This window comes from Lynx canadensis, chromosome D1 (genome assembly GCF_007474595.2).
Source record: "Lynx canadensis isolate LIC74 chromosome D1, mLynCan4.pri.v2, whole genome shotgun sequence".
NCBI classification, from domain to species: Eukaryota; Metazoa; Chordata; class Mammalia; order Carnivora; family Felidae; genus Lynx; species Lynx canadensis.
In genome coordinates, this window is record NC_044312.2 from 90,225,472 (window position 1) to 90,251,586 (window position 26,115).

General features: G+C 48.5%; 1 protein-coding gene across 14 annotated transcripts in view; it reads left to right on the top strand.

Moving 5' to 3' along the window:
• The first annotated feature begins 1,157 nt into the window (after positions 1 to 1,157).
• The window catches only part of PRR5L (proline rich 5 like), a 73,640-nt gene continuing 48,682 nt past the window's right edge, over positions 1,158 to 26,115 (top strand). For 3 of the 14 annotated variants that reach the window (XR_003972411.1, XM_030332900.1, XM_030332902.1), the window contains exons 1-3: positions 9,313 to 9,852; positions 21,084 to 21,372; positions 23,047 to 23,127. Coding sequence is in view for 11 of the 14 variants with exons in the window: in XM_030332900.1 (XP_030188760.1) it covers positions 21,209 to 21,372; positions 23,047 to 23,127 (245 nt within the window). In the remaining 3 variants the exon portion in view is untranslated. Of the gene's footprint in view, positions 1,321 to 2,467; positions 2,965 to 9,311; positions 9,853 to 16,382; positions 16,449 to 21,083; positions 21,373 to 23,046; positions 23,128 to 26,115 lie in introns of those variants that run through there. The other 11 variants (XR_003972412.1, XR_003972413.1, XM_030332890.1 and 8 more) reach the window with 9 other exon arrangements.

Consider the following 26,115-nt stretch of genomic DNA (forward strand, 5'->3'; position numbering starts at 1 on the left):
AAGATGTCTCCCAAGTCACTGCCCCTCAAGCGTTTCTTTCCGAGGCACGTGCTGGAGCCCGGTCCTTTCCTTGTGTGTGCTTTCTGGGATGAGATTTCATCACCCTGGGGTTTGAGAATACTTTAATATCATTGGACAAGTGGGGCTCAGGGAACTTCACCAAACCCCTTCCCTTGGGCACACCCTGACCAGCAACCCATCCTCAAACATAAGTTTTTTTAGGACACAGTGATCAAAATAAACACTTATTTTTTTTTCTCTCAGTTTTGACATAAAAAGACACATACATCTTTTCTTCAGCAAATGTCACTGTGGTTTCAAAGCCTAAGTGTGATATTTGAGCGGGCAGCATTTTAAAAGTATTTCCTGCTTAACCATAGGCTGAAATTATACAAGCCAGTGAGTCCTGAAAACAGCTGCCTCAAATTCTTACCACCTGCAAAAAAAAAAAAAAAAAAAAAAAAAAAAAAAATTGAAAATAATTTTACATTGTTTTTAATTTTGAGATTGGTCGACTTTCTCTTGTTTCACACTCTGAGGGACCCTCCAACTCACTAAACCTTCAGCTGGAAAGAGAATTTGAGAGCTTTAAAAGGGTTTTGCAAATCTAAGGGAGACTTCACCGGAATTATATTTTCATTAATGCACTTAAAACAACTGTTCCTGGAATCGGCCTGGGGACTGTTCCTTGAAACAACAACAAAAGTCCCTAATCTCTGGGACTCTAGTGAACCTTAGAATCAACCCCATGGCTTTTTGGTAGAGTTTCCCAGGGTGGGGGGACACGGAGCAGATCCCTTGGTGGAGGTTGGGGGGTGGGGAGTGTGTCGTCTTGTGGGAGCTCCCTTGACCTGTTGCATCCTCCCCCGCTTTTCAAGTTAAGAGTTGGATTTCCTGAAATTGTTGATCTGGATGAAAGTGCAGGCGCCCCCTCCCCCTTGCTCCCCTCCCCAGCAGAGTGCGAGTCGCTGCAGGGGAGGAGGAGTGGGAGGGGTTGAGGTGGGGTGAGGTGGGGTAGGGGCTGCAGGAGAAAAACTAAAGCGATGAGCACAGGACAGGAAAAGTGGGAGGAGGAGGAGGAGGAGGAGGAGGAGGAGGAGAAGACGAAGCAGGGGGAGGAGGCGGCCTTGAGAGGAGAGAGGAGGGAAACGTGTCACCAGCCCGGCTCGGGGAGCTCCGCGGCCGCGGCGTTTGTGGACCCGCGCTGGGGGACCCGAGGCCAGACGGGACCCCGCGGAGGCCAGCGCTACGCAGGGAGGGAGGAGGGAGAGCTGGGCAGAGCGCGGCGGGAGAGCCACCCAGGTCCCTCTTTGCTCTTTGGTGAGAAAACTTTCTCGGGAACACCGGAAACTTTGTCCTGGGCGCGCAGAGGGGAGCTGCGGGTGTGTGCGACTCGAGGTGACTCAGCCCCGGGACCCCCAGGGGGGGAGTGGGGAAGTCCCCGGGAGGGGCTGGCGTTGTCGGCTCAGCAACCGCTCTGGATTGAGAACGAAATCGCCGTGGACTCCGGTCACAGGCTTGCGGGGCGCGGGCAGGGGGTGCGTGGGGAGAGCGTCACATTTGGGGGCAGCTGGATGGGGACCCCCGTGCGGTTAAGGATCCTCGGATCCCACGCAGCAGGCGGGCGTAGAGTACCGAACGGGCGACCCCCGAGTTGAGGCGGGGGGAAGCGGTGCCCAGCGTCTGCGGCTTAGCGCGGGTTGGGGGCGGGGGGATGCCGCCGACCGCGGGACCCAGGCTGGGCCAGGAGATCGAAAAAGAAAGTTTGCTTGCTTGCCTCTCTAGTTGTCCCTCGGCCCCAGGGTGCAAATCTAAAGAGCTGCCCCGGCTGGGGCGCGGGCGATTGGGAGCCCAGGAACAGCCCATCTTTTCCTGCGGTCCCCCTTTTGCAGAAGCAGGCGTGGGAGGGAGGACAGCCGTTTTGTCCCGCGGGCCACTGGGCTCCGCCGACTGGGGCGGGCCGGGGCGCAGCCCGCGGGACACCCGGCTGGGGCGGGCGGCTGTCGGCGTCAGCCGCACCCCGGTTCCGCGTCGGCTTTCCAGCCCGCCCTCTATTTGGCGAGGCTTTCTCCTGCGCGCCTACTGTGCGCACGCGGGCTGCCCCCTGCGCGCTGGGGGGCGCTCTGCAGCCTCGGCTCCCGGGGCCGCGACCCTCCCTCGCCGCCCTCTGCCCCTGTTCCCGAGGGCGGGCGCCCTGCGTCAGATCAGGCTGTGTGCTTGCAAACTGTGCTTCAGGAATCGGTTCTGGGGTACCTCCCTGTTTGGCAACAGGGTTTTTCCCCTGTTGTAGCCAGCCCCTGCCCTCGGTCACATGCCGCCGCCTCTTCCTCCGCGGTGCCGGGAGCCCGCGTTTTGTTTGTCAGCAGTAAAGCGGTGAGTATTTATAGACGCCGCTGCAGTCCTGCGGTGTGTAAGGTTTCAATTACTGCGATGCGCCCCACAAGACGGAAGGCTCACGCGCGGCAGCTCAGAGGCACGTTTACTCCGGAGACCCGCATGGAAAAAAACTCTGTGCTGGAGTCTCCGGGCATCCCTCCTGGGGCGGGGTTCTGGACCTGTTGCCCGCGTGCAAATTCAAATGGCCCACGGGGAGGACCAAAGCAGTCAAGGACGCCGATGGTCCACACTGCCTTCATAGTCTGCCCCGCTTCCCCTCAAACGGTGCTCGCGGATCAAGCCTCGAACACTGCCTTTTTTGACCTCCCTTTGGTCATCCTGACCACCGTGGGTGGGTTGCTGTCATGACATTTCGTTGGCCTACACGCTGCAGAATGTCCCAGTGCTGCTCTCTGGGGAAAGGCTGCTCTTGACACCATAAAGCAGCAAGTGGATCAGGAGGGGAAATGGAGCTTGCAGAAGCTAATTTAGCCACACATTAAATTTAGCCCCTGGTGAGTTCTCTACCGCTGAGAATGGTGACTGAGAAAGGTGTGGTGGGACCCTCCTCTCCGTGGAACCTGACTGGTAGGTTTTCTCTGGTCGCAGCGTGGAGCCCTTCTAAGCCACGAAGGGTGCTGTTGAGAGCTTTTTCTACAGGAATCTAGCAGATACCGGAAACAGTGCTTGATCAATCCACAAAATCGTCTTCAGTGTTTCCAACCGCAACCATTGATTGTCCTTTTGGGATTTTATTAATGCTTCTTCTAACATCCAGAACCACGAATAGTGTAAAAAAGAAAGGCCTTAGCAATGAGCTAGTCTAACTGGTTTATTTCTCTAGAGCCTGGTTGAGACTACCATGTTTCTCAACGAGAAGACCTCATTTCGTTCACATCCAGAAGTTCACGCATATATATTTATTTCAGTGGGTGAGATTTCAATAATGGTTATTATTTGAACATTATACAAATGTTCCCTTTATTTAAAAAAGGAGGAGGGGGACAAACACCTCTTGAGTTCTTATTATGTCTTAAACTTGGCCCTAAGAGACATTGAGGATGTTGTATAATCTGCACCAAAACAATGTTTAGGTAGGTGCTATTATATCTCCATGACTATAACAATGAGCCCACTGAGGCTTAGAGAACTTGGGTAGTTTGTTCAAAGTCACACACATGCAGGGGTGGAGCTTAGGGTGAGTTCTGGGTCTGCTACTCCAGGCTTATAGTGGCAGCCAGTATTGGAGATGACTTTCCCTCCAGTTCCTCAGCTGTTAATTAGATCATCTTATGGTCGAATAACTTGGTGGCTTTTTCTTTCTTACTTTTCCTCTGTGTCGCATAATATCACAGAATGGCTCAATTGTTGAAGAAAAAAAAATCCTAATCTTACATTTAGAAAACTGTTCGTTCCACTGTTATTGACAATTTCATGCTGGGAGCCCAGACCCCAATGTCATAATCTTCAGTGTGTTCACTGACAGTGTGTGTGCAACATTTAAACTGTTTATCTGTGGAAAGTTGGATTGTTAGGACTTTATGGATTTCTTCATTATTTCTCTTTTCTAATTACTTCCTGTGGTCATTCCTTTTGTAGTGCCCTTGTACGAGATCAAGTATACTGAAATCTTTCTTGAATTTCAGATTGAATGGAATTGAACTGACTTTTTCCCTTTAATTGTTTTTGCAGAGCTAGACGGATACAGAATTGATTTGAGAAATAGAGTGTGGGCCCCTCAAAGATCCCTACTGTGTTTAATGTTTGCCATTAAAAGTTTGTTCTCTAGAACTGCCTCTCTATATGCAAATGTTAAAAGTAATGCTTGCTGAAAAGTATCATCTGTTAACAAGTCGGTGTGAATATCTCTATAAGTCGGTGTGAATATCTCTATTGCTGAAGGAAGGTTGAGAACACAATATTTTGTGGATTTTATACTGGGTTAGGAATTTGGGAACAGAGAGAGTGATATCCTGATAAGCAGAAAGCAAGTTTTTACAAAGGAGGATTCCACTTTGGAACCAGAAAGGAGGTTGGGAGTGCAAATGATACAAAGCAGTGATGAGACATCAGAGGTGAACTTGAGTTAATTAACATTTTTGTCAGGGACTGGGGATCCAAGGTTTACTTTGAAACTTGTTCCGTTAAAACAAACAAGCCAACTTATGTATTGGGCAACTATTATGAGCCAGGTACAATCACGGTAATGTTATTTGAGCCTCTCGGCAATGTAAGCAGGTGAATATTCTTTTCTCTATGTTGAGATGGGAAAATGGAGGCTCAGAGAGGTTAATTACTTTCCTGATGTAACACAGCCATTAACCCAAGCCCCTTGTCCTCTGCAGCACATTTTGATATCTATCCTTGAAGGCCTTTCATGAAAAACCTAGGGTGCCAAGTACTCAAGAAAGGCCTAGCGGTTCACATGGAAGTTTCTGGATCAGAAGTGGGTGCAAGGGCAGTGTGGGAGCTCTAAAATGAGGGGTTAGGAGGTGGGTGAACAGTGGAGGAACTGAAGGGACAGTGTGGATCATTCTGACAGTTGTTATTCCATGGAAGAAGGAGAGAAGCCCTGCAGATACTTTGAATGTAGAGAATTGGTAGCATTGGTCTGGCAGGGGATGGCTGTCACACCGTGCAAGACCTGGAAATTGGCATGCCGCATGACGTACCCAGAGAGAGGACCCCCATCTCCCTCAGCATACCTTCTGTTGTGATGATGCCTGGTTAGGAGCCCCAGTTCGTAGGCAATATAATTTAGGGAGCTTGTGAGACCTGTTTCCATTTTAATTGGACTTGGCCCTTTGTGGTAATAGTCACCCAATCTCTGGCTTTAAATATTCTTTTCTTATGCTTTGCCAGTTTATGGCCTTTGTAGATCAATCCTTGGATTCCATTTAGAGGAGAGAGAGGGAGGAAAAAACCAGCAAAGGTTAGTGATTACCTAAATTGGATTAAGTTCTGTCTCGCAGCGTTTAAAGAAATGCTGCTTGCTCTCTAATTACCGTCAACTAGGAATTTAAACGGTCTATTAAATTTAAGCTGACTTTTTTTTTTTTAATCCAGGATAGTTCTAGTTCTAACATATTCCGGGATTTTGGAAGCTTTTTTTATATTCTTTAAGTGTAGAGAGGGCGTTCTCTTGTTCCCCACCTTTTGAAAATATTACATTTCTGTAGCAGGATAATGAATGATGTTATTATATACCTGCTTCATTGAGAAGCACACTCACAGCCAGGTTCATCCAGCTTTGTCAGCCTCTGGAAAGCAAGCCAGTGGAATGAATTCTTTGTCAGAAATTTAGGGGCGCCTGGGTGGCTCAGGTCCGACTTCGGCTCAGGTCATGATCTCACGGTTCGTGAGTTCGAGGCGCGCGTCAGGCTCTGTGCTGACAGCTTGGAGCCTGGAGCCTGCTTCAGATTCTGTCTCAATCTCTCCGCACCCCCCCCCCAAATATAAAAAAGAAAACATAACAAGTTTCTTTTAAAATAAAAAAAAAGAAATTTAGGGACACCTATGTGAAGGATGGGGTATGGCTTCCTCCTTTATCTCTGTAGTGAAAGAATAGGCCTATGATGCAAATCAGCCACCTTTACTCTGCTTGAGCTTTGAATAGAAAATATGAGTTATTCTTTGTCGGAGTGGGTGGTGGGTACGCTCTGGGGCTGAGACTAGGTAGGCATCAAGGCTGCAACCTTGAAGGGCATGACCCTGAGAGACAGGGCCTTACTTGCCTCCTCCTCTCGTGGGCCCTGGTGTGCTTATGATGAACTGCACCCAGAGGGTTTCAGTGAGTGGTAGAACTCACCAAAAGATCTCTCCTTCTTTTGACCCTGGCCTGTGGGAAGATAGGGTCAACCCCTAAACAACCTATCGTAAGTATTTGTACGATTGGTTTTGCGTATAATTGTACATTACCTAAAAGCATGGAATTACCTCTCTAGGCTTTCATTCTCGTTCCCTCTCCTCAATTTTGGGGTACAAATAGATGATTTTTTGAATGCATTCATCAGTGTTCTGGTTTCGCTTTAGCTCGTTGCCAAATGGCAGCAACATCTCCAGTTTCCCGCTTCTCTTTACCTGTTACAGAACTTTGTCCAGCTTGGCTCGTTCCTTTTGATGCACGCTGAGTTCAGTGTCTTGTTGAAGGCGTCTGTGACTGCGGTTAGGTTTTTAGTAAATGCTAGGATGAAGGGACCGCTTTGGGCTCCCTCGTTCAGGAACTAGAGTATATATATATATATATATGTCAGCTTGAGCTGAACCCGGGAGGGCACCTGAAGGAAGCATTTGTTTTTGTCTTCTTCCCGAGGACTGGGGGCCAGAGTCCAGCAAGCGCTGGGATGTGTGTGTATGTTGTTCTGAACTAAGCTGCCTCAAACCCTGTCGCAACCTGCTGGTGACCTCAGCCGCGTAAATCCTCCCTGGAAACCCATTCACGCTTGCTGTTTAATTCCAAATACTCCTTTGGAACTGGTTTACCTTAATTCCCCAGACGTCTTTGGGGGAGATCACGTCAACCGCGCCATCATTTTGGGGAACTCTGCCCAGTGTGCCAGCTGCTGGAGGCCACCACTGTGGGGGTGTATGGCCCCTTTCGCTGTAAAGTATCTGGAGGCGAAATCAGTGGGTGAGCAAGGTGATCCCTTGTGGCGTTCTGAGAAAATGAAAAAAAAGAAAATTCTTGCCAGCGGAACAATTGATTCCTTTCAAGATACCTCGAAAGGTGTCGGTGTCAACTTTGAAGAGCGGGGAGCTGGTGAAAGAGTCCCCGTATGGGGGCTAGCTGGCATCTTGGAGACAACGCAGGTCAAGGAACTGAGATCTGAATCCTGATCTCCATTCTGCCGGGGGCAAGCTGTACGAGTTGCTCGATTGCTCTGGGTGTCAGTTTTCCTAGCTACAAAATAATGGGATTGGCCTACTGCTGGACTGTTAAAATTTTAAAATTGGGAGACTTGACATCTAAACTCAGGTTTCCAGCTTTTAAAAAAAAAAAAGTGGGGGGGGGGTGGGACTGGATTCTCTAACGCGGTGGCGTTCCCTGCCTCGGCCCCACTGAGAATCGAGTTTACTGTGCTGGCTTCAGGCCTTCCTGTCTTTGTCTTTAATCATGACCAACTTATTATTCTCTCTCTTCTTGTTTCTTTATTATTGGTAAGACTATATCTGGCTTGTCTTTGTGTTCGGGATAGTAGGTGCTCATGAAATATTTGTTGAAATGTGTGGGTTTTTTTCATTCCTGTCCTTGTCTGTCACAAATGAAAAAGGATACTCAAGCTTGGGAAGGGCTTACCTATGAAAGCTTGTGTTTCCTTCCCCAGATTTCCTTTCTAGGCTCCAGTGTCCATGTTCTTTAGAGGAAGAAAATGGAGAGCCTTATTTTTCAGTTGACCGCATATTAGCCTTGCCTTGTAAACTGGAAAAGGCGAGCTAACCTTTCCGCCTCAGTCTTGTCTCAACTGCCGTTCTTCCCTCATAGTCGTCAGCTTGCATGTATAACGTTAACTTCTGAGTGTTTACAGTGAGCCCCTGAGCCCCACAGAAGCACGTATTTTATTCTTCTTTACCCTCTATGCTTCCTCTTCTCAGATGCTGGCACACACCCAGACCTCCTAATGTTTGGTTGTTGAATGAAATTGAGTTGACCTCATGAGCTCCGTGAAGTGATCAGATCCCGAGAGCCTCTTCGGTTTTCTGAGTCTCTGTGCAGTGCTCTTCACACCTGGCTGCGTGTCATGAAGAGAAATTTCCTTTCCCTTGATCCCGTTTTCTTATGAAAAAGCATTTCATCCATGGGAAGGTGAAGCTCCTTTTGAACAAACAGCACAAGTTAATCTGGAGCACGCTTCCCCACACGGAGAGCTCTTGTCTGCCGGGCAGTAGCTTTTGTCCGCTGTGTCCCCCACCAGGGTTTTAGAGGGTACGTGTCAGAAATGCGATTGCTCACGTAACGGTCAGTCTCAGCCACCGCTTGTGTCTAGACTTTTCAGTTTATCATCTGGTAGGCCCTGTGGAATCGCTCTGGATGGCATTTATGGGCCACACCCTAACAATTTGCACTCCAAGAAACTCGATGCTTAAAGTGGGGCTTAGAGATGAGTAACTGAGATGTGTTGCTCTTCCCCACAGTTTTGCTTGAGTTGTACCAGAGGAGGGGATTTTTCTGGTGATTACATAGTGGTTTGCAGGCCAGGCTGATGGTGATGATCTGATGAAATAATTACTGCTAGCTGCATCTGAATCGTCAGTGCTTTGAGTCGTGTGGGCACTAAGAAAACTTTGCTAAGCAAAGATAAGGGCTTGAGCTTGCATCCTGTTTGCGCTAATATTTACCGTTGCCTAAGTTCAGATTCTCAAGACTCTGTGTCTGCATTGGTGTCCAGTGTGAGCACTGAGAAAGTGGTCTCATTCTTCCCGTGGAGCCTTTTGCATAGTCCACACTTGACCCTTGACATCTTCTTGCTTGTGGGAGTGTCTGTCCCTCAGCTGGCTTTTGTCTCCTAAGCGTTGTGAAGTTTGGTCCTTAAAACAAACGCTCTGTGCTATGCAGCAGACACCTGTCCCCTGCCGTGTCTGTAGGCTTCGCTGACCGGCACACAGACCCAGGATTCCTGGCCCACGCGGCCGAGGTCCACATTCCTGTGGACAGTGATACTTAGGTGGACTCCAGTTCAGTCATCTGAGAAGGGAATTTTTCTGGTTTCTGAAAAATAGGAAGCCTGTTCTGCCCGGTGGCCTAGAAGCCACATGTCACTCCATCATTCAGAGATGTGGTTGTGGTTGTTGTTTTAATTTATTTATTTGGAGACAGAGAATCCCAGGCAGGCTCCGAGCAGTCAGCAAAGAGCCCAATGTGGGGCTTGATCCCACGAACCGTGAGACTATGACCTGAGCCGAAATCCAGAGTTGGAGGCTCACCTGACCGAGCCCCCCAGGGGCCCTGGAGATGTTTACCTTGTACGTGCCCTGCACTGTGCTTGCAGTGGGATACAGCAGGGAGGAAGAGAGGCACGGCAGGTCTTGGACTTTGAGGAACTTACACGCCATCGGGGCTAGTCAGTGAACAAGTAAACAAACATGATGACCTCACAAGCTGGTAAGGGCCTGAGAAACAAAGCCTCATCCTGTGAGAGACTGAGTGTTCCTCATGTCCGGGCCGGGCAAGAAGCTGTTGATGAAGGGAAGCCATGGGTGATGGTCACCTCTTAACCTCTGCGTGTGGCAGACATGAGTGTTGCTTAAAACAGGTGGTGTAGGAGGTCAGGTCCTGGAATCAGGTAGGATCTGACTGTTGGTCCCTCTTACGACTCTTCTGAATTTGGACAAGTTAACCCCTGTGCTTCAGTTTCTTCGTCTGCGAAATGGGATGAATTAAACCTACCTGGTTACTTTCAAGTGGAGATGGACCGAGATGCTAGATGCAGATAGGGGGTTGATACCATCCCGACCATCCTGGCCAGCCCATGATGAAAAGTAGTGTATTCCTTTTTTTTTTTTAATTTTATTTATTTATTTTGAGAGAGAAAGGAAGAAAGAGAGAGAGAGTGCACGAGCAGAGGAGGGGCAGAGAGAGAGGGAGAGAGAATCCCAAGCAGACTCCACACTTTTGGGCACAGAGCCCAATGGGGGGCTTGAACCCACAAACCGTGAGATCGTGACGTGAGCCGAAATCAAGAGTTGGGACGCTCAACCAACTGAGCCATCTGGGCTCCCCAGTAGTATATTCTTTTCAGGGAAAATTTAACAAAATAGTCACAGTAGGCGATTTGCAAAATGGTCTCAGTATTCTTGAATACCTACTTCTGACTTAGTTTCCATCTGGTGAGCTGGGGTGGGGTGTGTGGGGTTCAGATCTAGTTTCCTGGGCTGGCTTGGTGGCTTCTGTTTGCTGTGTGTTTCTTCTAGAAATATCCCAAGCCAGCAAGCTTTTGGCTTGCCCTGTTTGAAGAGTGCATATGGATATGTCTATACTACAGGAGTGCTTGTGGTTCCAGAATGGAATCAGTGATGGGGTAAGACTGAGAGAAGACAGTTGATGAGGTAAGAGGCTGGTCAACTAGATGACGTGGTAGGTGGGAGCTGAAACACCAGAGGAGGCCAGTTCTGGGTTTGTGCTGTGTCAGGGGGTCATCTGCTGCCACGTCTCTCAGAGGCTCTCAGTTCTGTAGGGCAATGAGGGTAGGGACTGAACGTAGAGCTGGTGACGCTGAGGTAATCATGGCCACTAGCTAAGCCAGACTCTTTATTTTTCTTTAATGTTCATTTTTTGAGAGAGAGAGCATAAGCAGAGGAGGGGCAGAGAGAGAGGGGGACAGAGGATCTGAAGCAGGCTCAGTGCTGACAGGCTGACATCAGAGAACCTGACGTGGGGCTCAAACTCACGAATGGTGAGATCATGACCTGAGCTGAAGTCCGATGCTCAACTAACTGAGCCACCCAGGTGCCCCAGGCCAGACTCTTAATCAACTGATAAGCCAGCAGACCTCGGGAAGACCACTTGTGTGCCCAAGCCCATAGTGGCTGGTTTGTGAGGGCTTATGTTACACTTGACTTAGACCCTGGGAAAGGGGTGTGAGAAGGCTGGTGGTCATAGTTGTGATGGAGAAAATAAAGGTCCCAAACCTATACGTTAGGCCCCTAAAGTGCTAGTGGGCTTGGTGAGTTCATTGCTAACACTTACAAGTCACATGGTTTAGCATCTTAAAAAATCTGGGTTTTTGGCATCTGTTGGAAAATTCAGATCTGGCAAAACTGAACTTGTGCCCCGAGGTGGCAAAAACCAGACTGGATTGAGTAGTGACTGCCTCCTTTAGCCTGGGCAGATCCTGCCCACTCTCTGTGATGTTCCACAAAGTATGGCAAGTATGTGGCATATCGTGCAGAAAGGAAAGAAATCAGTCTTCCTTTTGTTTGCTTTTTTCCCCAGGGTTTGTTTTTCTGGCCTGTGTGTCCCTGTATATATACAAGGAAGCTCCTGTTGTAGAATAAGTGGTAAAGAAATAAATTTGTGGGGGTGCCTGGGTGGCTCAGTCGGTTACTGATCCTTCGGATCCTCTGTCTCCCTCTCTCTCTGTCTCTCCCCTGCTTGCACACGCGTGCTCTCTCTCCCTCTGTCTCTCTCAAAAATAAATAAACATTAAAAAATGGTTATGATGGTAAATTTTTAAAAAAGAAATAAACTTATGTCGAAGGAATGAATGAACGAACGAACTGTAATTGATAGAGCATCGCATTTGGGATCAGAGCCAAGTTCAAATCCTCACTTCTCCCGAGCAGCTGAGGGACTTTGAACAAATCAGTAACCTTTTTTTGTCTTTCTCTTGAGGGGCTGGGGGAAGGCATCACTGTTGTTTTTACTTATTTCTTTGAATAAGTCGAACGTGTTCATGTTTCAAAATTCAAAGGCACAAACAGGTTTATAGAGAAAAATCTCCCTACTGTGTCCCTGTCACCCAGCTCTTTTCCTTGGGGGAAACAGGTGTTCTCCGTTTCTGGTTTGCCCCTTCCAGAGATTCTTTATGCCGTGCAATGACATTTGTAAATGCTCTTTTTTGTCTGTTTTACCTAGATCGTAGCATACTGCACGTGCGGTTCTATGTTTAGCACACTTTCCTTCGGATTGGAGAGCACGCCAGTCGGTACACAGAGCCCTCCCCTTCTTTCCTAGAGCTGCACGGGCTTCCAGAGTGTGAGATACTCCAGTTCACCTAGTCGGTCCTCTGTGGCTGGGCATTTAGGTTATTTGCAACCTGTTGCTGTTGTAAAGGAGGCCGTAGTAAAAACCCTGGTTATGTAAGTCGCTGGATGTGCCTCGAGTAAAATTTCTGAAAGTAGAGCTGCTAGGTCAGAGGGCACAGCCTTTGTCACTGTGGTAGATCTTGTCACATTTCCATCCACAGCAGCTGCCCCAAACTGCTGTGCTTCCAGTAATGTGTGAGAGTGCCTGTCACCCAACACCCTAGTCCTCTGTCACCTCTTGGAAACGGCGAGCGTTTTGTGAAGAACACAGAGTGTTACAAAAATATTGACACTAGCTATAATTTGGGGGGCCCCTTCACGGGCCCAGCTATGCTCTAGATTATCTCGTGGAGATGCATACCCCACTCATTTGAAGATAAGGCAACTTGGGAGTCATTTACTCGGGTCACCCAGCTAATAAACTGTAGATGCTGGATTCCAGGCCAGGCTTGTCAGATTTCAGTACCAGGATATTTTCATATGGGAAAGCCTTATGTAATTTTAGGTGCTGGAATTCTCAGCTGACACATGCATGAAGTTCCTGTGTCTCCCGGTAGTACCTCTCATGTGGCTGGTTCATTTGCTCATTCATCAAGTGTCTGAAGAATTCCTGCACTGTAATAAGCACCCAAGAACAAGATAGACATAGTCCCTGCCTTTATGGACCTCACAAAAATAAGAAATAATTCTGTAGTCATTTATTGGATGACAAGACAACAAAGGAGGTGAGGAGGGTGTTCACTGGGGTCTCCTAAACAGGAGAAAAAATCAGGGGAAAGAGAGCTCTGTGAGCAAGTGCTTATCAAGATAACTGATAAAGGGTCTGTGGGTTTGAGCCTGGAGAAGTGGATGGAAAGTATTTCACACAGAGGGCATGGTATGTGCAAAGGTCCTGGGGCAGGGAAGAACTGGTAATGTTGGAGGAAATGAAGGAAGATCAGTGAGCTGGCATGCAGAGTAGCAGGTGGTTGGTGAAGGTAGGAGGATGGGGTGTGGGGATTTATTCTAAGAGCTGTGGGGAGCCTTTGAAGGCATTGAAGTAACATGAGCACCAAGGGCCTTGGGCTGTGGGGTTCTTGTCATGGACTGTATGACCTTAGACAAGGTCAACATTGGGCACATCCATTTTCTTCTCTGTAAGGTGAGGATGGTCACAGCACACAGGGGTTTTCAAACATTTTGAGTGTTACATCCATACATACGAAATGTGCAATTCACTTAGACTCTGTACACATGGGCATGTGTGTCGTATACACGTGTCCCCAAAATGTGAGGCACGCTGATATTTTCTATCCTAGTCTGTTAAAGGTTTTGGCTAAGACCCCTACGATCCTTTTAGAAACACTGAGATAATATATGTCAAGTGCATGCTTCACAGCTGGCACTCAGTAAACTGTGCTCTCACTCATCACAGGCGTTATTATGAAGATGATGCTGGTTGCGGTTAGAGAACACATCGGTCACGTTAAGGGACAGTATCCAAATCCTGACCGATGCTGAAGGACACTGGCTCTTCATCTCTGTGTTCGGGTCACAGGGAAAGGAGTTGCACCCGGGGCCTCCTGGCTGCAGGAACTGCTGAGGGGAACGTGGAAATTGTACCATCTGTACAGTTTCCCTGGGAACTAGCTTCTCCTTGTTTTCTGGGCGGTCACATCCGACTCCGTTTTCTTTGACTTCTTTGTTATTTACACTCAGAATGGCTTTTTCCTGGAAGCCTCAGAGTCATTATAAGCCACTCACTTCTTTATTTTAAGTTGTGCCATGGTTCTACTTCCCTTTTCAGAGTTAAGGGTTGGAGCCTGAGTGGAATTTATTTGCATTTTCCACCAAGTGTACTGCCTTCTTCTGCCCGCGGGGCTGGTTTGCGGGGCTGTGCCCCACTCCCCGTGCCCTGGCCGCTGGGAGAAGAAAGAGAGGCACCACATTTTTTTTTTTTCTCCAAGAAACATATTCTGGATCTTGTGTGTGGCAGTTTTCAAAGAAATCCCTGTGCGGTGAGCCTGGGAGAGTACGGCCAGTGATAACACCCAATAACCCTGTAACCACCACAGCCCTTCCCGTGTCCAGGACCCCGGCTTTCCAGATCGCTGAATGTCAGCACCCAAAGCTGCACCATTTAAATCATTTTAGATGCACATTTCTCTACATGTTAACTGCATTGGCCCTTCACAGGAGAATATCCGCCAAAACACCGGTTTCTTTAACTCAGAGACATTAGGCCAAGAACTTTTTGTGATGATGACGGTGGTGGCTGAGTCGTGTTCCTCCCAGTACCTTAGAATGTGACTGTATTTGGAGATGGGGCCTTCAAAGAGGTGATGAAGTTAAAGTGAGCCTGTCAGGTGGGCCCTAATCCAGTCTGACTGGTGTCCTTATAAAAGGACGCATGGACACACAGCAAGAGATGCGTGTCCACAGAAGAAAGGCCATGTGAGGACGCAGCGAGAAAGTGGCCACCTGCAAGTCAAGGAGAGGCCTCAGGAGAAACCAAACCTGCTGACACCTTGATCTTGAGCTTCTAGCTTCTGGAACTGTGACAAAATCCATTTCTGGTGTTGACAGCATGCAGTCTGTGGTCTTTGGTTACAGTGGCCTGAGCAGACTGATACAGTGGTGGTGGTGGTGGTGATGGGAATAAACAACAGGTAGTATTTATCCAGCACTTACTGTATACCGGGACCGTTTTAAGCCTTGCTTGAGTCATCTCATTCAACCCTCAGACCAAGCCTAAGTCACCTGCCCAGGTCACACCATAAGTGGTGGCACTCAGCCCGGCTCTGGCAGCTGTGCTCAGAACCTCCACTGTACCTGTGTCATGCCCAGTAGTTCCCGGATCCCTGCCAGGCACTTCCTAAATCATCTTTCTCAACACCGCAACGCTCCAAGGTCACACTTCCTGTTCCCCTTTTTTCCGATGTAGAGACTGCAGTTCAGAGTGGCCCAGGGCCACACAGTGAAGTGTATTTATTTCTTGTGGCTGCAATAAGACATGACCACAACCTTGGTGGCTTAAAACAACAAAAATTTATTCTGTTGTAATTTTGGATGTCAGAAGGCCAGAATCAAGGTGTCACGGGGCCATACTGCCTCCAGAGGCACGATGGGAGAATCTACTTTCTTCTAGTTGCTTCTCGTGGCTGCTGGCATTCCTTGGCTTGCAACAGCATCCCTCCAGGCTCTGCCTCTGTCTTCACATCACCTCCTCCTGTGGATCTGTGTCTCCTCTTCTGTCCCCAGTCTCCTTCTGCATCCATCTTATAAGGAGACATGTGATTATATTTATGGCCCCCCGGGATAATTCAGGATGAGCTCCATATCTCAAGATCTTTCACTTAATTACATCATTTGCCACCTAACATAATATCTACAGGTTCTGGGGACTAGGAAGTAAGTATACCTTTGGGACACCAGTGTTTGTTTCTGCCTCTCACAGTCAGTGAGCAGCAGAATGAACATTGGTGCCAGGGCTTGCCTGATTCCCAAGCCACCCATCCTTCAGAGCTACAGGCAAGAGACCTCTCAAGTCCCTTTCTGCAGTGCTATTTTTGGCTGCCGTGGCATTGGGTGTAAGAGGCAGGATCCCTGAGACTGGCAGATATGCTCATTCTTTGCAGTAATAAAAAACTGGAGGCTACCAAAATACCCATCCATAGGGGACTGGTTAAATCAAATATGGTGTCCCCTAAATGGAATAAAGAAACCATTATAAAGAATGAAATAGATCAATCCATGGTGCTGTGGGATGGTAGCCATGATGTGTTAAAAGGAAAGAACAAATTACCCATTTTAATTGAAATACAGTGTGTACACATCTATATGGCCTTAAAAATTACATTAAAACAAAACAAAATTAAAGTTTACTTCCTCAGCCACACTAGCCACATTTTAAGTGCTCAATAGCCACGTGGCTGCCGCAAGTAGCCACCACGTTGGACAGCACAGATATAGAACATTTCTGTCATCTTAGAAAGTTCTGGGCAGAGAGCTTCTCCACATTCAGTGGCCAGAGCGAGAAGCCTTTCTCACTTTGCATGTTACAGGTGTACGTGCATGTGTACCTTTGTCGTGATAAATAAGTAGGTGTGCTATTATGAGAAAAATAGGAACACATGGGGTTTCCAAGGAAACATTCTTTCTTAAGCGGGTGGTAGTGTATTATTATTTACGATACATGCAATTGATTTTTTCTTTTTTAATTAGGCTTCTTGCCCAGCGGGCAGCCCGACACAGGGCTTGAACTCATGACCCTGAGATCAAGACCTGAGCTGAGATCACCTGAGATCCTCAACTAACTGAGCCACCCAGGTGCCCCTAAGATGCATGTGTTTGTATGTGTCTGTGAACTCTTTTTTACGTATGTTGCTTAATGAAAATATTTTAAAATGTATAGGGAAAAAAGAAGAATTTCCTGGCAGGGCAGGCTTGAGGTTGGGAGACTTTGGGTGGGATCTGGTTCCCTGACCACGTAGCCTCCCAGCCATGGCCATATCACGTATCCTTAGAGTTCCGATCCTATGGAATCCCTACTCAACCTGCCTTGTAGGGTTAGGTTAAGATTTACAAGTGTGGGGCTGTGTGGAAACACTCTGAGACTGAGGGATGTCCACACGGAGGTGAAGGGTCAGTAAATAAGTGAGTTACCCAAGGCCTGAGGAGGCAAGGCCTCAGTACTCTGTGACCACAACGGCAGCTTGGAGGCCTCGCATCCTTCCGAGCAGAGTATTTTCCAGATGTTGCTGAGGTCGCCAGAAGCAGGGGGGACGTGTTCTTGTATTTCAACTGCTGTCATTGCTTGGAGATTTAGAAATAACAAAGTATTTAATTTATTTCACAAGCACTTACCTAGCACTTGCTATTTGCCGTGCACCGTCCTAAGTGCTTTACAAATAGGTACTCGTTTTATCCTCACACATCCCTGAGGCAGTCACTGGCTGTGACAGTACCTGGCACCACGACAGGCAGGCAGTTGATTCCTTATTCGTTCCCGTCCTTCCTTGGTCTGTATCTTAAGCAGTGAGCTTAGGCCTGGGGATACAGAGACGAGTAAGTGCTGGGGCCTCTCTTTGAGGAGTTTACAGAATGGCCCAGGTGGGGCCTGGGGAACTTTCTAGATCGGGAGTCAGGGAACCTGAGTTCTGGCCAGTGCTGGCTCTCCGACCTCAGAGACACTGGCCAAGCTCCTCTGGGCTTCACTTTTGTCATCTGTAAACGGGGGCCCCGCCCGTCTTGTCATTTTCTGACTTGTCCTATTTGGGTCAGGACATGCCTGTGCCTGAGGGGCCAGCGTGGTAGCCGGTGGATCCAGGGCGCACCGGCTTTGACCTTGAGGCCGCTCCTGTCATCCCACCAGCATTGCTGGCAGCCCCTCTCGGCAGGGCTCTGGGGGGGGTGCCTCATGGCTCTGTCCGGAAGCAGGAATGGTGGAAACAAAGGTGGCTTCTGATGGTCTTCAGCCAGTCAGGGTCTGAGGGTGGCAGATGGTATGGGTGAGAAATGAGTCAGAGGCACCTGCTTGTCGTGTGTGACTCTACACCCAGGGACAAGGTCATGGGAGCCGTGCTCGTTGTTCTTTTGCTGAAAATTATCCTTATTTAAAAGGGGACGCAGGCCAATGGGGCTGCCCGTCTGTGTGCCTTGCTGGATATGCAGCCCGGCTCGCAGTGGGGAGCCTGGGGGCTGCTGGCTGAGCGGCAGAGGGGGATGGGAGCCGGCCCCGTGGTCCTCAGTGTCGCACAGCCTCCTGGAGAAGTGGCTGTTGCAGCGGGAAGCCGGGAAGTAAACACCTGGATGATCCATTCAGCTCACCTTTCCACTTCCCTGCACGAGTGCCTCTGAGTGGGAGGCGGCTCCTTCACCTCGAGTCTAAGGTCCTCGTAAATGGAGTTAATATCCTGTAATTACGCAGATGTATTGCACTTAGCAGGCCCATTTAAAGAAGGGCAGCAAAATGGGTCCTCTTTTAATAGTATGACCTTTACCAGGCAAGTTAAATCCCAAAGCCATCCGGGGTAAGGATTCTGAAGGGGCCCCATGGTTTTATTTCTTCTTTGCCTCATTCACTGATTTGCATAGATCTTTCCAAATTCTAGTGGCTCTTGCGTAGCCATTGAGACTCTCTGAAATGGAGCAGGCCTGTTTTGACTTCTGTGGTACTTACCGATAAATTTGTTACTGTTGGTTCACCCTGAGAAGCAGGTGGAGGGGCAGAACACTCGAAAAGGAAATGGTACATGAGCCTGCTTTCGTTTAAAAAATTTTTTTCCAAGAGGTAGTCTACGCCATTCCTTTTTTGGCTCTTGGTCTTGCCAGTTCATTGCCAGCGTGCCCGCTGTCTGCAGACAGCATCTGGCACCTCCCACGCCTTCTTGATGGATCGCCTGGGTGCCCGTCCCCAAGCCTCAATCCTCTGCTGACGGGAGCAGCGTGTTTATCTGGGGGCGGCCCCTTGGTTCCTCCTGCTTCAGACGCTGTAGCTGGGACTGCAGAATGTACTCCCCTCTCCACCTGGAGACTGACATGTATGGCTGGGATCCATCTTTTTCTTCCAGCTCTGGTTCGTGGGAAACAGCAGCATTAGCTGGTGGGAGAGGTGGCCTTGAGAATACGTCCGGGCTCAACCCTAACCCCTCGAGAAAAAAGTGACTCTAACCTTGGTGCCGTTTCCTCTGTCCTTTACTGCGACCGGCTCCCAAACTGGTTTTAACTCAGTGATTTAGACTTTAGGTTCACTGGAGAATCAGAGACTGAAATGAAAGGAACAGAGGCTCTGAGGAAAGCAAGCTTTGGGCACCAGCAGAAACAGGACCACGCTCGAGGGTCTTGGGTCTGCCATTCTGCTGGGCACACATCACACCATCTCATGTCGTCTCTCATCGGTCCTGTGCAGTTGGCACTGCTAACCCCTGTGGACTCTTGGACTCAGTGTGCCCAGGTCACACAGCTGGGGAGGGGCCCAGTTAAGACCCGAACCCGGGTTCACTCCAAAGCCATTGCCATTAGCCACAAAGTCATTAAGTCCTAGGAACTGCTCAGGGGACAGTATCCTTGAATCTAGTTCTGCAAGGTAGGGTAGATTTAGATAAGCATAGGGGAAGGAAAAGGAAGGGAATTCCGGGGAAGGGAAGCAGTAAATATAGTCAAGGTGGGGAGAGGGAGGAAGCATAGGCTGGAACCATGCCTACCGGTTTGTAAGCTCCACAGGGCAGCCACCACGTTGTCCAGAGCCACCATTATATCCCGGATACGTAAGTGAGTGGCTGTTGCATAGGGTGTGGTCAATAAATATTGATTGCTTAAAAATCGAACTGCCCTACAATCCAGCAGTTGCACTACCAGGTAATTACACAAGAAATACAAAAACACTAAGTCAAAGGGATACATGCACCTGTATGTTGATAGCCGCATTATTCACAATAGCCAAACTATGGAAACACCCAAGTGTCCGTCGACTGATGAATGGATAAAGCAGATATGGTGTATACATATATACAATGGGCTATTATTCAGCCATAAAAAGGACAAAATCTTGCCATTTGCAATGACATGGATGGAGCTAGAGAGTATCATGCTAAGTGAAGTAAGTCAGAGAAGGACAAATACCGTATGATTTCACCTGTATGGACTTTAAGAAAACAAACGAGCAAAGGAAAAAAAAGAGGGAAGCAAATCAAGAAACAGACCCTTCACTACAGAGAACAAACTGATGGTTACCAGACGGGAGGTGGGTGAAGTAGGTGTTGGGGATTAAGAGTACACTTACTGGGGTGCCTGGGTGGCTCAGTCAGTGGATCGTCCTACTCTTGATTTCCACTCAGGTCATGATGTGAGTTCAAGCCCCACATCGGGCTCCACGCTGATGGTACAGAGCCTGCTTGGAATTCTCTCTCTGCCCCTCCCCCCTCCAAGATAAACAAATTAAAAAAAAAGTATACACTTCCCATGATGAGTACCAGGTGTTGTATGGAAATATTAAATCACTGTGTTGTACACCTGAATCCAATACAATGCTGTAAGTTAATTAACTAGAATTAAAAGTTATTAAAAAAATAAAATGAGGAGAGAAAATAAATATTGATTGTGTGTGAATACACAGATAGCTGTTTTCTCAATAGACCTTGAGCCTCTTGAGGGCAGGGATCACGTCTTAGAAATCTTTGGATGCTTTACAGCTCCCAGTGGTTAATAAATAATGAACACTCAGTAAATATGCTCTTACAGAATGAATGAATGAATGAATGAATGGCAGGTAAGGGATGGTGAGATGTGCCTGAGTGAGGAGGCATTGATACTTTGGAAAATACTGAGCAGTACACATGGGCTGGCATGCTAAGGGCAAATCATGGAAGGTCTTTAGTGCCAAGAGAAGGAGTTTTTGTGTTCTCCTTGAGGCACTTTTTTTTCATGTTTATTTATTTTTGAGAGAGACAGAGACAGAGTGTGAGTGGGGCAGGGGCAGAGAGTAAGGGAGACAGAATCCGGAGCAGGCTCCAGGCTCTGGGCAAGCTGTCAGCACAGAGCCTGACGCGGGGCTCATACTCACAAACCACAAGATCATGACCTGAGCCAAAGTCGGATGCTCAACCGACTGAGCCACCCAGGCGCCCCCAGGCATTTTTGAAAAAGCCGTCTCTTTAATGCGCAATGTTGCAGGGTCTACAGAAACCCAGCCAGTGCCCGTGCTTTGGCATTTGTAGGCATTTAGAACCACATTCAAGCACAACTTAGAAATCACTTTTCTGTAGGATTGACTCAACCTGTTCCCATTGTTGCTGCCTTCCCACTTTGGGGTAACCAGACGGAGCCCCGTATAAATGCATGAGTGGGAGCGTGTAGGGTATAGATGTTATTTCAGGACACTGGAGTTGTTTTTAACATAGCGCGGCCGGAAAATCCCAGCCAACCTCGTCTAAGAAATGTTGTGCCCGACGCGGGAGTTTTCAATAAAAGCTTCCCTATCTTTTCAGGTGTGGGCTAAGTTTGTGGTTTTAAGAAAGCCTGAGGGCCGGAAGGCAGCCCCGGAAGAAGCCCCTGTCCGTGGGCTGTTGGAACCTTGTGGTGCAGAGGAGAAGCCGTCCCCTCCTCCGGACTTATGACCCGTGGCTTCGCGCCCAGTGTGCCCACCGCGTTCCACGAGATGGGCTCCTTCCGCAGGCCCCGGCCACGCTTCATGAGCTCCCCGGTGCTCAGCGATCTGCCCCGCTTCCAAGCCACGCGGCAGGCCCTGCAGCTGAGCTCCAGCTCGGCCTGGAACAGGTAACGGGGGCCGGTAGTCCTGGGGTGGAGGGCCAGGGGACTGGCTTAGCGTCTGCTCCTCCTGAGAGCCCTGCTTCAGAAGGTCGGCATTATGTATACAGGCACGTTTTCCTGTGGAGACCGTATCCACTGGCCTGCCTTGTTTGGGTGGAGACGAGGTGGGCCACTGGGGGCCTCCGGGCTACCAGAGTCTGTTAGCCAGCCTGGGACAGTTGGGTTGGAATTTACAGTGACAGTTCATGCTCCTTAGTCACGCCCAAGACTGTTCGAGTACCCAGGGCTGGGGCCATGTAAGTCATCTATAACCTGTTTGGGAAGATAAGACCTGTATCTGTGAAAAGCTAAGTGAGGAGTATAAACCAAGGACTAGCCGTACCTGTGAGCCACAGGTGGATGGGAAAGGAGACACTGCGCTTTTATGGGCGTCTGGCTGACTTTTTGTACACCAAGCATCGAGTAGCGACTGAATCAACACTGCGTCTTGTGTTCCTGTGGGCTACTACTTTTCAAATCTAGCAGTTACTCTTTGGATGAATTAAATGCATCACTATTTTAAAGCATTCCTGAACTCTTTGTCCTTTGGTTCATTTTGGATTTTCTCAGTGAATGCACACCTCTTCTGATGGGGAAGAAGAGGGGGCTGTGAAACGTTCTGCTATGGATGGATCCATGTTCTTTAAAAAAGGCTTTGGATCCTTGATAAAGACAAGATTGTAATCTGCTCCTTGCTGAAATACCGGGCTGGAGCCTCAGGGCACCTAGAGTTAAGACTTAACTGTGGCTCCTCGAGGGACTAACCCCCTACACCTCACAGGAGGGGGAATGGAAGGGGCAAGAGAGGCTGGCCTCGGTGAAACTCTTCCAAAGAAAAACTGTTTAAAGGCAAGGAATTAGCATTTCATATTAGCCCCAGGCATGGAGGCTGCCTTGTGAGGACAGGGACCTTCTAGGTGAAGGAACCCAGTTGGCTCCTGCTTGTAGCAAGCACCATTTTGTTTTGTTTTTTTTAATTTTTTTTTTTAACGTTTTATTTATTTTTGAGACAGAGAGAGACAGAGCATGAACGGGGGAGGGTCAGAGAGAGGGAGACACAGAATCGGAAGCAGGCTCCAGGCTCTGAGCCGTCAGCCCAGAGCCCGACGTGGGGCTCGAACTCACGGACCGCGAGATTGTGACCTGAGCTGAAGTCGGACGCTTAACCGACTGAGACACCCAGGCGCCCCATTTTTTTTTTAATTAAAAAAAAATTTTTTTTAACGTTTTATTTATTTTTGAGACAGAGAGAGACAGAGCATGAACGGGGGAGGGTCAGAGAGAGGGAGGCAAGCGCCATTTTGGATTCCTCCAGGCACAGATCCTGAGAGCAGATCCCACCACCTGCCCTCGATCAGTGCTGTTTGCCATCAGGGCCACCAGCGAGGCAAGCGAGGAAGACCTGCTGGCCTTTGAGAGAGTGGAGGGAGAGGAGCTGCTTTTGGATCCTTTTGGCCTCGGTCTTTGTTTCTCTCCAAGGACCCTGGGAAGGAAATGATGGTTTCCAGGGATGGACAGTGGGCCATTTTTGTGCCATGTGCTTCCTGGCCCTTACACCTGCCTTTAGCTCAGAGCTGCTTGTTGAGTTTGCCCCAGGCAGGCAGATCCTCTAACCAGGGGTCATTTCTGTTTACCCTGTAGTGTGCAGACTGCCGTGATCAACGTCTTCAAAGGGGGTGGCTTGCAAAGCAACGAACTCTATGCACTGAACGAAAACATCAGGTACGTGGATGGCCAGGTCATGGACTATTCTCCCCTGGTGGGACTGAGCTGGGGCAGGGGGACTGTCCCCCACGGGGAGCCCTATCTTAAGGTTTTTGTCTGCTTGGCTCTTGTTGCTTCTGTTGACTTTGATGTGGCTCATGTGGCTATTAAGTTCTGAGACCCTTACCTGTCTAGACTTCTGATCCATAGATGGTTCATCCATTTATTCATGTATATAACATCTGTAAGGGGGGCAGAGGGTTGATACACAGGCAGATATCACATACTGTGTAAAGATGTATTGTGCCCTCCTTAACCATTTGGTGCCATTGTAGGCAAGATGGCCTCGTGGTTGGAACCAGACTGCTTGGGATTTTGTCACTCTTAACACTTCTGTTAAGACCTGGCCAAGTGACTTACCCACTTGGTACAAAGTGGTTTATACCCCTCACTTAGCTTTTCACAGATACAGGTCTGTGACTTAACACTTCTGGCCAAGTGACTTACCAACTTCTTTGTGCCTCGGTTTCCTCTTACATGAAACAGGGATGAGAAACGTGCCTCCTTCCATAGGATTCTTTTTTTTTTTTTTTAATGTTTTTATTTATTTTTGAGACAGAGAGAGACAGAGCATAAGCAGGGGAGGGGCAGAAAGAGAGGGAGACACAGAATCCGAAGCAGGCTCCAGGCTCCGAGCTGTCAGCACAGAGCCTGACGCGGGGCTTGAACTCACAGACTGTGAGATCATGACCTGAGCCGAAGTCGGATGCTTAACCGACTGAGCCACCCAGGTGCGCCCATAGGATTCTTAATGAAGGTTTAAATCAAGTTATTCTATAAATGACCTGTTAGAACAGGGTTGGAGCACACTGAGAACTGATAGCTCTTATTACTGTCCATGTTGTCGCTGTCATTACTGTTACGTCTTGGAGATACAGCCCTCAACAGGACGTGGTCCTTGAGGGGTTTATGGCCTTCCAGGATCTTCCCAGTAGAATAGTGTCAGCTTTTTGTAAATGTATTCACTCGTTCAACAAATATTTGAGTGCCTCCTTATTGGCCAGGCACTGGAGAGACAACTTGGAGCAGAGATAGATGTGGACCCCGCTCTTCTGGCATTTATATCCAGTCAGGGAGATGATCATTAGTCAACTAATCATACAAGTAAGATGTTAAAGAGCCGCTTTGACAGCTCCTGTGATGCAGCTGATGTGATGAAAGCATGTTAGCGTGACTTGCTCTTGCCAAGGAGTGGCGATGTCCTGCCGATGCTGTCTTCTGGAGGATCAGTGGGAATTAACTAGGTGAAGAGGGTTCCGGCTGGTGGGAACTGCAGGTGCAAAGGTCCTGTGGTGGCAGTGAGCAAGAAGCCAAAAGAAGGCCAACGTGCATAGAATACCAGAGGCTGTGGGGTGGGTGGTTGGGTTTGTGTCTTGGTGAAATGAGGGCAGAGAGGCAGGCAGGGCCCAGAGCACTAGGACCTCCTGGGGACAGGAGGTTGCACATCAGCCGTTTAATGCCCTCGTGTTCTTTCCTCGCTGGTGTGTTAAGTGCAGAACATCAAGGCTAAAGCCCCAACCCTGGAGGGAGCAGAACAATAAACAAGGCCATTATCTGAGTCCTGTTTACATTTAGTTAAGTCTTATTTTAAGGGTCAGTGAGGTGTTTTAAGAGCTCATTAAAGCCTTTAGGGCTCCGAAATAAACCGGGGTGTGTTGAATTTCTACCCAGGAGCTTGAATTCCACCTAATAATTACACAAATATGGGAAGAGACAATAGAGCTTGTCTAGCCCAAGGCCTCCTTTTACAGAGGAGGAAACTGAGGCCCCACAAACTTGAGTGACAGGGGCAAAGCTAGGTCAGCCAGCCTCTGGGTTGTAAGAAATCTATTTTACTCCAAGAACTAAGATCCTGGCCTCTCTGTGAGGGTTCTTGAGCTCACAGTGGAAGTAAAAATAAATAAAACAGTGACTCAGGAATGTGCTAATTGTTCCTCACTTTGGAAGACTGATCCTGAAATTGTACTTAAAATCTTTGTTTGTGGGCAGCTAGGAAAAGTACCGGCCACACCGATTCCACCAGCCCTTTCAGCCCAGGGGCTGCTAACTCAGAAGCCTTCAGGTGCCAAGTGGGTGTTCTGAATGGGTGAGGTCTCCTGGGTGCATGGAGGTGAGAGGTCACCTTCTGATGAAAGGGGATTGCCCTGGCAGAACGCAGGGCCGGTGACATGTCAACCTATCTCTCAAACAGAATTTGAGATTTTTTTTTTTTTTTGCATGAAACTTCCTGGCTTTTAAATGTTGATAAATAACCCAAAGTTCCCCCAAACATTAGTTCAGGACAAACAAAACACATCTGTGGGCTGAATGTGACCAATAGGCTACCTATTGGCAAGATGAACCACAGCGTGCATCAGGTCATTGCTGATGGGGGCTGTTCTAGCACAAAGGCCGCATGAGGGATGGACGTTCCAGGAAAAGCTCTGGGCACCTTTCACATACATCGGCCCATTCAACTGTCCCTGCAACCCTGTGAGGCAACCATTGTTCTCGTAGTTTATCCATAAAATTGTGGATAAGAAAAATCAAATGACTCGTCCAAGGTCACCTAGCTGTGTAAAGGGTGGAGTCAGGATCTGAACTCCTGGCTGACTCAGGCACCTGTATTAGTTTGCTCAGGCTGCCATAACAAATACCGCAGACTGGGGGTTTAATAATAGACATTTATTTCTCACTGTTCTGGAAGCTGGGAAGTCTCAGGTCAAGATGCCAGTAGGTTCGGCCCCTGGTGAGAGTCCAGTTCCTGGCCGCCAGCTCACCGCGTCCTTACAGGCCTCTCCTTCCTATTTAGCAGCCTCTCTGTGTTTCTTCTTATAAGGCCGCTAATCCCATCTTGAGGACCCCACGCTCATGACCGCATCGGAACCTGATGACCTCCCAGAGGCCCCATCTCCAAATATCATCACTGGGAGGGTAGGGCTTTAGGTTCTTTGTACCATATTGTAG